The sequence below is a fragment of the Schistocerca americana genome, chromosome X, assembly GCF_021461395.2.
Source record: "Schistocerca americana isolate TAMUIC-IGC-003095 chromosome X, iqSchAmer2.1, whole genome shotgun sequence".
Taxonomy (NCBI): Eukaryota; Metazoa; Arthropoda; class Insecta; order Orthoptera; family Acrididae; genus Schistocerca; species Schistocerca americana.
In genome coordinates this window covers 20487042-20499336 of record NC_060130.1, presented here as the reverse complement: position 1 = coordinate 20499336, position 12295 = coordinate 20487042, and the positions used below count along the sequence as shown (strand labels likewise).

General features: G+C 39.3%; 1 protein-coding gene across 1 annotated transcript in view; it reads left to right on the top strand.

The window, feature by feature from the left end:
• LOC124554905 (molybdenum cofactor biosynthesis protein 1-like) overlaps nt 1-11565 on the top strand; it is a 59175-nt gene extending 47610 nt beyond the window's left edge. The window contains exon 6 of the mRNA XM_047128594.1: nt 11510-11565. Within this exon, the coding sequence (XP_046984550.1) occupies nt 11510-11565 (56 nt within the window). The remainder of the gene's footprint in view (nt 1-11509) is intronic.
• Nucleotides 11566-12295: the final 730 nt, after the last annotated feature.

The following is a 12295-nucleotide window of genomic DNA, read 5'->3' as shown; positions in this document are numbered from 1 at the left end:
AAACTTCCTGGCAGATTAAAACTGTGTGCCCGACCGAGACTCGAACTCGGGACCTTTGCCTTTCGCGGGCAAGTGCTCTACCAACTGAGCTACCGAAGCACGACCCACGCCCGGTACTCACAGCTTTACTTCTGCCAGTACCTCGTCTCCTACCTTCCAAACTTTACAGAAGCTCTACTGCGAACCTTGCAGAACTAGCACTCCTGAAAGAAAGGATATTGCGGAGACATGGCTTAGCCACAGCCTGGGGGATGTTTCCAGAATGAGATTTTCACTCTGCAGCGGAGTGTGCGCTGATATGAAACTTCCTGGCAGATTAAAACTGTGTGCCCGACCGAGACTCGAACTCGGGACCTTTGCCTTTCGCGGGCAAGTGCTCTACCAACTGAGCTACCGAAGCACGACCCACGCCCGGTACTCACAGCTTTACTTCTGCCAGTACCTCGTCTCCTACCTTCCAAACTTTACAGAAGCTCTCCTGCGAACCTTGCAGAACTAGCACTCCTGAAAGAAAGGATATTGCGGAGACATGGCTTAGCCACAGCCTGGGGGATGTTTCCAGAATGAGATTTTCACTCTGCAGCGGAGTGTGCGCTGATATGAAACTTCCTGGCAGATTAAAACTGTGTGCCCGACCGAGACTCGAACTCGGGACCTTTGCCTTTCGCGGGCAAGTGCTCTACCAACTGAGCTACCGAAGCACGACCCACGCCCGGTACTCACAGCTTTACTTCTGCCAGTACCTCGTCTCCTACCTTCCAAACTTTACAGAAGCTCTCCTGCGAACCTTGCAGAACTAGCACTCCTGAAAGAAAGGATATTGCGGAGACATGGCTTAGCCACAGCCTGGGGGATGTTTCCAGAATGAGATTTTCACTCTGCAGCGGAGTGTGCGCTGATATGAAACTTCCTGGCAGATTAAAACTGTGTGCCCGACCGAGACTCGAACTCGGGACCTTTGCCTTTCGCGGGCAAGTGCTCTACCATCTGAGCTACCGAAGCACGACCCACGCCCGGTACTCACAGCTTTACTTCTGCCAGTACCTCGTCTCCTACCTTCCAAACTTTACAGAAGCTCTCCTGCGAACCTTGCAGAACTAGCACTCCTGAAAGAAAGGATATTGCGGAGACATGGCTTAGCCACAGCCTGGGGGATGTTTCCAGAATGAGATTTTCACTCTGCAGCGGAGTGTGCGCTGATATGAAACTTCCTGGCAGATTAAAACTGTGTGCCCGACCGAGACTCGAACTCGGGACCTTTGCCTTTCGCGGGCAAGTGCTCTACCAACTGAGCTACCGAAGCACGACCCACGCCCGGTACTCACAGCTTTACTTCTGCCAGTACCTCGTCTCCTACCTTCCAAACTTTACAGAAGCTCTCCTGCGAACCTTGCAGAACTAGCACTCCTGAAAGAAAGGATATTGCGGAGACATGGCTTAGCCACAGCCTGGGGGATGTTTCCAGAATGAGATTTTCACTCTGCAGCGGAGTGTGCGCTGATATGAAACTTCCTGGCAGATTAAAACTGTGTGCCCGACCGAGACTCGAACTCGGGACCTTTGCCTTTCGCGGGCAAGTGCACTTGCCCGCGAAAGGCAAAGGTCCCGAGTTCGAGTCTCGGTCGGGCACACAGTTTTAATCTGCCAGGAAGTTTCATATCAGCGCACACTCCGCTGCAGAGTGAAAATCTCATTCTGGAAACATCCCCCAGGCTGTGGCTAAGCCATGTCTCCGCAATATCCTTTCTTTCAGGAGTGCTAGTTCTGCAAGGTTCGCAGGAGAGCTTCTGTAAAGTTTGGAAGGTAGGAGACGAGGTACTGGCAGAAGTAAAGCTGTGAGTACCGGGCGTGGGTCGTGCTTCGGTAGCTCAGTTGGTAGAGCACTTGCCCGCGAAAGGCAAAGGTCCCGAGTTCGAGTCTCGGTCGGGCACACAGTTTTAATCTGCCATTAAGTTTCAACTTTCTTCCTTATTAAACCTGGCCTTTTTCGCATATCATTTGTTGCAATTTGTCCAGAAGGTTAGCATAGTATTCTCCAGTAATTGTTTGCCCAGTGGGGAGATAATGTACAAACAGAATCCCCTTCTCATCCCAGAACACTGATGCCATGCTCTTCCCCGCTGAAGGAATTTGGTGGCGCATCCCAGAACACTGACACCATGTCCTTCCCCGCTGAAGGAGTTTGGCGGCGGAGATTCAGCATGTTTCCACTGCCTTGATTGTTGCTTTGTCTCTGGGGTATAGTAGTAAACCAAAGTTTCCTCGTGGTCACAAACCAGCACAAAAGATCTTGTTTGTTTCTCCTAAAACAGGCCAAACATTGTTGTGATATGTCCATTCTCATGCGTTTTTGACACAGCGTCAAGAGTCGCGGCACCCATCTTGTGAATACCTTTCAGATGACATCTGGCAAGCGTGAGCAATTTCATGCACTCTAAATTGGTGATCCTCCTTGATCATTATGCGGACTTTTGCAATGATTTCTAGAGTAGTGACACGTTTTGGCTGACCTATTCATGGATGATCATCATCTAAGCTCTCCTGATCAAATTGAAATTCATTTATCCACTTGGCAACAGTTGAAGACAAAGGAGCAGAGTCCCCTGGTGTTTTCTGGAAATCGGCATGAATGTCCTTCACTTTCATACCTTTCTTTATGAAGTATTTAATCACTGCTTGAATCTCGACCCGACCCCCTGTCCCGTACCGTCGCGTCTTTGCAGATCACTGCACAGGAACAACAACAGAGCCGTGTCACTGCCACAGCTCTCTTCCAAGAGCACTGACATGGGACGGGTTTACAGGCAACAGTCCAACGAATATCATGTGAACAACTTGTGCTAGTGCTGGCCTCCTGTGGTGATTGTTGTTAGGTGTCTTTGTGCTATTGTCAAATGACGGTATGTTTATATGATTCTCTTGCATGAATGATTTCTTAAATGCAAAATTTAAAACATTTATCTCCTACTGCCACACCAGACTGGTCAAGTGACTTGATGGAATTCTTTGACTCACTTAGTGATTTTACATAGGACAATAAATTCCCCTGCTTCTCAGCCAGATCTTTTGCTGAGGTATGACAGTGGTAGTAACCTTTCCTTGTTGCCATTTGGCATTCTCTTTTGAACCAAGAGTGCAGTAGCTTTTCCTTCCTCAGTATTTTCCAAATTTCATTGTTAAACCGCAGTGGCTCTTTTGCATCCTTAATTCGTTTGCTAGGTACAGACTTGTTGAGAGTGCAATTCACGATCTGTTTAAGCTTTGACCATAATCTCTCTACGTCCATCTTAATGGAACTAAGTGGTGTCAGTTCTGTCTAAGTAAGATGCTAACATCTGCTTATCTGCTCTTTCTGGCATGAACATTTTCCTAGCCTTCTTGACTGATTTATTAATTTTTGTAACCTTAGTTGTTATGATGTTATCATGATTATTAATCCCCATCTCTATGCTGAAGTCATTGATGATATCTGGCCTGTTTGTAACTACAAGGTCTAAGATATTTCCATTGCATGTGGCATGGCAAACTAGGTGCTCAAGACAATTTTCGAAAACCACATTCAAAAGTGCTTCACAAGATTGACTGCACCCCCTGCAATGAAGCCATAGGCTACCATCTATACTCAGTGGGCTAAATTCACCTCCAACTAGTATTGCATGATCTAGGTATTTACGTGCTACTGTCTGTAGACTTTCTGTGAATGGCTCCAAAACTGTCATAGCAGAACTGGGTGGCTGATTATCCATTAATTAACGTGATTTCATCTAGACTTGTTATACGCAACCAGATAACTTCACTGTCACAATCAGCTTTGACCTCAATAGAGACAATGGACACTCCCTCTCCTACAGTGTCTAACCTGCCTTTCTGATATATATTCCATTAATCACTAAATATGTCAGAGCTTTCTGCTCTCGGTTTCAGCCATCTCTCAGTCTCTGAGAATAATTTGAGTGCGATACTTTCCTGGATGGCAGTAAATTCGGAAACTGTGTTACAAGTACATTGACAACTGATAAAATTTTGACAATCTACACTGGAGTGAATTCAAAAGATAAACCTCAACCAACATTGAATGTATCTTGGTGATAAAGAGCCCAACTAAATAAATAGATGATTTTATTCCATTTCATCTGATTGAATGAAACACACACAGCATAACTACTCAGAAAACAACTATAGTGCTGATTACATTTACTATCATACATGTAGCACTCTGAGAACATTTCACCTTGTCATAGTAGTCCTGTGTTTTGGAACTAGGCAGTGCTTCATTTCACAAAGCGAAAGGAATAGCTTGTGTAAAAAACAAAAGAAGGGGAAATAGTGGTTGCTGGTGTTTTTAACACTATCATTCAATTTAGTTCCTATTGTGAACTTTGCAGCTAGGATATGTAAATGCTCTGAGACTGCTATTGATAATATCTTTATGAACAAATCTAGGGGAAAAACGTCATATCACAAAACCAATAGTAAATGGACTATCTGATCACGACGTGCAGCATCTTGTGTTAAATGTTAAAACTTGTCAGGATAAAAAAATATTAAATCTGAGTACAGGAGGATAATAAATAAGCCAGAAATTGAGGAATTCAGGAAATTGCTCAAAGACATGAACTGGAGAGATGTTTACCTGACTCAAATGGAAAATGCAAAGCATTTATTAATAAAGTTACCTCCTCTTTTGAAAATTGTTTTCCCCTAAAGGTAACTCAGATCACACAGAAGTCAAAAGATAAACCATGGATTATACAAGGAATAAAGATATCATGTGGGGCAAAAAGGAGACTGTACCTACTATCTAGGAACGTTTCTGATATTAGAATTGTAATGCATTACAAAGAATACTGCAAAATATTGAATCAAGCAATCCAGAAATCGAAGTAGCTTTATTAAGAGAAAAAGATAATTGTATCGGGCAATAAAATAAGAACTGTTTCAGATATAGTGAAGACAGAGAGAAGTGGGGCCAAAAAGAAAGTGGAACAGATAGCTCTAAAAGTAAATGAGACTTTGGTAACAAGTGCATGTAGTGTTGTAAATCTCTTAAGCAAGACTTAATTTTTGTTACTGACGGCTCGGGGTTATCAGGTTCGGTGAATGGCGCAATGGAGTATCTGGGACCAGTCTTTGAAGAACATTGTGTAGAACCTATTCGAGGAACTTTGAATTCCAACCATTGCTTCTCAGTATACTTACTCCTTAATGAAATTTGTTGCAAGTTATATATCTATATTTCCAACAAGTAGCTCAATACATATTATCAATACTAGGAATAAGAAAAATCTACATAAAGACCTAAAATCACTTATGTTGGTCCAAAAGGGGGTCCAATATTCAGGAACACACATTTTCAATAAATTACCAGCAACCATTAAAAACTTGGTTTCAGATAAAGCACAGTTTAAACAGAGTTTGAATGACTTTTTGATAGGCAATGCCTTCTACTCTATAGATGAATATCCTAACAGAGACTGTTAGGCCAGCTTAAGTAAAAATATGTTAGATATAAGTTTTGACAGCACTTGGTTGCAACAGTCAAAATTAGGTATTTTGTGTATGATAAATTTATTAATAGTGCATAACAATGTTTCATTCTGACAGCGTATTAATTCTGTAAATATTAGCTTTTCCAGTTTATTGTATTGTATTCACCTATTTTGACAATCTCATGACAAATGATCAGGGTAGTATTCATTATATTAAAATGTTTTGTGTTATACATTCTGACATGTTCCACACCCTCGAGAATCATCTCATTTTTTCGGTGTATGTAATGAAAACTGAATCAAATCAAATCCAATCACCATCTCTCATCATGTAATAACTTCACTTCTTCTTCTTCCCTTGTCGTCTCCTGTTTTTCCAGTACTCGTCCATCTCCTCCTCATGTTTTTCTCCCTTTATTCTATTCGTGTTGTTCTCAATCCCCTATTTCTTCTGCATTGAAAGCCTTTTATTTTTATTTACTTATTTTTTTTATTGAGGTGAGTCTCTACGGACTGCGTGGTAACAACCGACTTCACTCTAGTGTCCAGGTCTTGTTCTTGCTCCAGCTTTGACTTCCTGCCAGTATCTTCTGAGCCCCTCCAAGAAGTGCCTTTTTATGCTCTTCACATAATGGTCCTCACTGTATTTCGTATGTTGATGCCATGTTAAAACCCTAGTAGTTGGTCACCAATCCTCTAAATTTGTTCCTTTCAGGAATTTCTCTCTGAGATACCAATCTGCTTAAGATCTTTTTCACATTCTTTGAACCATCTCGGTCTCGTTTTCTTAGATGGGATGAAACTCCATATTCTTTTTGTTAGTCGATCACCGTCCATTTTCATGAGATACCATAAAATAACAATCATTTCTTCATAATGGATGCTGTGATAGGTTCTGTCTTGCTGCACGAGTCCTCATTTGCTCTCATTCGCCATTGTCCATCGACCCATCTATTACCTTAGGATTTTCCTTAATATCCTACACTCACGCTTTTCCAGCCGCTCAGCTTACCTTGTCTATTTGTGGTCAAAGATTTGGATGCTTATAAGCCCTCAGGTTTTACAACTGTATTATAATGTTGGAACTTGGCCCATATACTCATAGACTTTTTGTTATAAGTATTCTTTGTCAGTTGGTATGCTTGGTCTAACTTCCTCATCCCGACAATTGCTTCTTCTTTTAATCCATTCTCCAGGTGGATGACTTCACCGAGATACCTGAAATTCTTAACTCATCCAATTTTTTCCCAGGTTGGTTATCATCCATTCAGGTCCATCACAGATGTTCGTCATATGTTTTGTCTTTTGAATAGAGATCTGGAGTCTAACTTTTTTCAGCAATTTCTGACAGCCTATTTATCTTTTTGACTGCTGACTCTATGTTGTTAGCAAAAATGGCTAGGTCAGCCGCAAAATCTAACCAGCCAATGCACACCCCTTTGTTCTTAGGACCAAGTCTGAACCACTCTTCATTTGTTTCTCCTTGGGCTAATAACTTTCTCCACTCTTGAATGACCTTTTCCAAGACACAATTGAAAAGGTTCAGATACCTCACCCATAAATTTAATTTTTGACACTGTGTTAGTAAGAGTTTGTTTGATCAGCTTTCTTGATGTATTATCCACCCCAAACTTTTCCAAAATATTCATTACTGCCTGTCAGTCGATGGAGTCATATACTTTCTGAAAATCAACAAATATGACCACATAGTTATTTTTCCAATTTTTTTTGTACCTGATCATGTTCTTCAGGTTAAAGATCTGTTCTGCGCAAGAATCGCCCTTTCGGAAACCAGCTTGATAGTCCCCAATCAGTTGGTTACAATGATCTTCTATTCTATTCTGTATCACTTTGGAGAGAATCTTATATGGAACAGATACTAATGAGGTACCCTTATAGTTATTGACATTCTATTTATCACCTTTTTTGTGTATACGATGGATTAAAGCTGACTGCCATTCAGTTGGTATCATCCCAGCTCTCCAGATCTCCTCAAAAAGTTGGACTAGTATATCTAGAGTTTCATTATTTGCCAGCTTCAGTAGTTCCACCACTATTGAATCCTCTCCAGCTGCCTTATTATTCTTAAAGTTGTTGATGATCTCTTTGGTCTCCTCTTTACTAGATGGAGATGAGGGGTAGTTTGTGGATTGGGGCACATACAGGGAATCTTTCTTTCGGTTCATCACAATTAAGTAGGTTTTCAAAGTAACGAGACATTATCTTGCAGTTCTCTTTGTTGGTCAGGCCGAGTGTGGTGTGCGTACTGTAAGACCTTCAGTACACACACCATCAGATTATTTGACTTGTTGCTCTAACGAAGTAAGCGAGTGTCAGCAATATGTCTCGTGGTCTTATCATGGCATGTTTATCTTCTGCCATTAGGTCAGACGATAGAAATGCCACTTGCACACTTAGAGTAGCAGATTGATGGTGACCAACTTTAAATAGAACTTGATTAATTTTCACACACATTTATTAAAATAATAACAAATATAAAAATTATTTAACTTGGTTCTGGATGCTATTTACAATTGACAATCTGAAGTTCCTTTGGTATTGGTACGTTAATCCTATTCTTACATATATCTCGAATACTTGACAAAAGTGTCTATACATTTATCTTCATGGCTATGTACAGGAATATGGTAATCTTATTAGGTGCAGACTGGATCTTGACTATGGACTGGCACAGACAATTGTAGAACTCATACAGACTGGTACAGACTAATGCAGACTGGTACAGACTAATGCAGACTGGTGCAGACAAATGCAGACTGACTGATCGAAGGTCTTTACACCCGTTATAATACCTCGCACGTTCATGTATCACTGCGTGAGTGTGATGCGCGAGGAGAAAGTGTTCTATGTTAGCAGCAATCTCATTGGCTGCGTTACATATTAATACGCGGATCGGCGGAAGCAGAATTTGGTCCGTCTCTATGGCAGCGCCATCTCATAGTGGGGAGATGGACGAGTGCTGCGCCTGCGCTGTTGTGCTTAGCGGGGTGCACTCTAGTGGGAAATTTGTGTACGCGCTGAATACGCGGAACTATGTACACAACACTGAGCTTTCCATTTTCGTCTCTAAAACAAAAACTAGGGGCTTGGTATCCTTTCAAATTCGATTTGAACGTCTGATAGAAGTCTCTGACATTCTTTATCTGGAAACGCTGATCGATCTGTTCTAACTGCTGTTTCTCATGCAGTAGAGTTCTGGCTGCATATTTTTGAACTTCATGGAATACATCAAAATCATCAGGTCTCCTGGTAGAGTTCCACTATTTCCATGCACTTGCTGTTTGGGCCACCACCTCACCACAAACCTCATTCCACCATGTATGATTCCTCTTTTTAGCTGTCAGGATTGTAGTATTAGCTGCTTGTTGGATCATGGAGGCAATGTCTGCCCATTTATGGGATTCAACTGTCAGTTACTGGTGGCATTGTTCCAATACGTTTTGATTGATTTTGAGCTTCGCAGTATCATATTTATGAAATTTATTTCCGGTTTTCACAGTCTTATTGAGAGGGATGAAATTAATTTTGATCTTGGAGAGGTGATGATCCTTTTACATTCAGTATGTTATCTGTAAAAAGGTTTCTTTCTATTATTTCTGATTGTTTGATGTTGTTTCTTTCTTATTTCTGTAATCCATGCTATCATTGATTCCTTCTTCCAGAACTACTCATTCAGTAGAGGTCTCTAAAAAAAGATTAATCTTCTTTTAGCCATTACTTCTGATATTTTCTCAAAATTTTTGTATATCTCCTCATTACTTCTCATTTTCCAGCCATCTGTAGCTTGTATTGCAACCATTATTTTCTAATAATGCTCCTTTGTGGAACCTCTGTTCTGTCCAGCTTATAGTTCATCATTAGGCATCCTCATCCATGTAAACATCCTGGTCATACCATTGTGGGATAGTGTTTAAATTTGTTTTTTTTAGTTGTACATTTCTTGTTGTAAATATCCTTTGTCAAACGATTTGCTCTCTCCAGTTTGCTGACTCTTGCATCTACTGTTAATTCTTCTAGTCCATTTTGTTGTACAGTTTGTCCAGTATATTTAAATTTACTTACTAATGCTATTTTACATTTTTGTTTTTCTAAGAATGTTGATGCATTGTTTGAAATTGTCATCAATGTTGTTTTTTCGGCTGAAATTTTGGGACCAGCTCTCTTTGCTATTTCTTCCAAAAGATTTCTTTTAATAACTGTCTGTCAGATTTTTTGAAAGTATATCAGAATCATCTGCAGAAGCCAGGCAGTTTACCTTAATTCCATTTGTTTTTCGTCCTAAAATTATTGGTTCAATTTTGTGATTTTTTTTCTCCAAATTCCAATAACTTTCTATTTTTTCTAGAATGTAGTGTTACAGTAAAGGTGATAAACTGTCCCCTTGTCTAACACCAGTTTTTATTTCAAATGGTTGAGATACTTCTCCCATAAATTTAGCTTCAGTCACCCTATTTGCTAGTGTTTTGAGGATTATGTTTGCTTTAACACAAAATTCTTTGATGATTTTACCCATAATTTCTCTGCCTACCAAATCAAATGTTTCCTTGAAACCAATACGTGATACTACTATTGGTTTGGTGATTAACAGTCTGTGGAGAATTATCAATTTTCTAATAAACATCTGTTCTGTGAAGGGTTTTCCCTTTCTAGAGCTCCTTGAGATTCTCCCAGTTATTTGTCTAAAGTTTCTACAACTCTGTCCAGAGAATTTTTGATAATATTTTGTATACCACTGGCAGAAGTCAGGCATCTCTGCAATTGTTGACATTTTGTGTGTCCCCTTTTTTTCATAACTGTGGATTAATGCTTTCAATAATCTCTTCAGCTTTCCAAATGTTCTCAAACAGCAGTCGTAGATCATTTGTGTGTTCTGACTATTTCAATAATTTTGCTGTAGTGGAGTCTTCATTTGTTGCTTTGAAGTTTTGGAATGATTTGATGGCTTCATGAATTTATTGTTCTGTTAGTGGAAAATCTTCCTCCAGATTTTGTGGGACTGCTATTATATATTGCTACAATGTGCTGTTATTATTATTGTTGCTGTTGTTTGGTTGCCTGTTCTTCAGCACTATCTTTCTGTTTCGTTTATCTATTTGCCACCATTTTAGCCCATTTACCGGTATTTTCAGCTTGTTCTTCACTTATTTGACCTTTTGGTGGCTCCTCTTGAAGAGATCTTATTTCTCAGCATTTAAAATTACATCATCTGCTGCTCTTTCGCATCTGAATTTCATCATGTCCAGTCTAGTTTTTTCATTCATTTAACCATCCGTCTTCCATGACTCAAGATCCTAAATTTTCATCCTTATTTCTTGAACAGTCTCATTTCTCTTTTTACATTTTCCAGATGAAGAAACTTTTGGTCCTCAAAGCTAAGATTAGTATCACTTTTTTTATTTGTTTCTGCCTATGGCTGCTATATCTCTTTAGTTAGAATATTTTCTCTCTCTGTATTTGATTATAGTCTAAGTCTGAATATTTTTATAAGTACATTTATTGCTGTAGCAATGAGTAAAATAAATTGTATTGCACTGCCTGTAGCATGTAGCACCATTTTGACTGTTAGTCCTCTTGCTGTACAAAAAGTAGCTTTGATGATTACTTAATGCAAGTATTTTGTAAGAGCTGTGGAATGGTTAGTATCTGTTTATATTTTTCTGATTAATTCAAGCTCGTCAATGCACATCCTGTGTTAAGGAAATATTTGCACTGAATTTGCTGTGTGTTAAATATAAGCAGTGGATCCATTGGGGTAGTCTTTTTGGTAGAAATATGTCAAGGTGAACAAAACAGGAGATGGTGAAGGAAGAGAGGGAAAAGATCAACATTTGCTTCTCATCAGCAATATAACTGGGTTGAAACATTCAATGAAAATTATCTGTGACAGGAAGTTGTCAGAAATACATTTTTTGAAGAAACTTTATGTTTGTATAAGCATTTATTAAATTTAAAAATTGGATTTCATGTGTTAATACAAAAGGTAATGTTTTGCATTGCAGGCATGCTGAACCTGTCAAAGATGAAGAATCGGCCAATGATTCTTATTGGAGGATAACAGTATGTATAACTTAAACTTGAGATTCTTGAAAATAAAGCTAGTCAGTATTTCTTAACAGTACTGATTTAAATACATCTAAAAGATCGCTGTTACCTAAATGAAAGTTGACGAGCAAAGTCTTAGTGGACATTTGTATAAATTTGTCATAGGTGTTATTTACAAGAAGAGTAAATAGTTTCAATAGGAATGTGGTGAGACATTTAACAAACGTGATGACCACACATTAATAGGACCTCGTAACACTACCATTATGATATTAGTATGCTTTTATGTAAATAACAGAAACCCTGTCTCTATGTTGCCACGTATAACCCTCTTACTAAAATTTAGTTTAGTTTCCAAATAAAATACACTGTGGACGGATAGTCCTGTTTATAGGAAAAGATAATCAATAGAGTTATCCTTCTTACAGGATTTACCGTGTGTTCCGTCTAATGGATAAGTAAATTGGACTGTTCACTTCTTTTCCTAAGATCTTACCCAGTGGCTAGATAGAAACACAGTATGAATAATAATATACTGAAGCTAGGACAACTCATTTCCAAGTTCATTTAGTGGTTTAAAACATGTACTTAATGGTCACCAACCTATCCTGGCAATGAAATAGTGAAGTATTGGAGAAGCAGAAATGTGAATTTTGCCTACTTTCTTGCTACTGTTTAGTTTGGCTCTTCGAATAAATTACCCCACTTAAACAATTTTGGGCTACATCTTTATACATTATGAT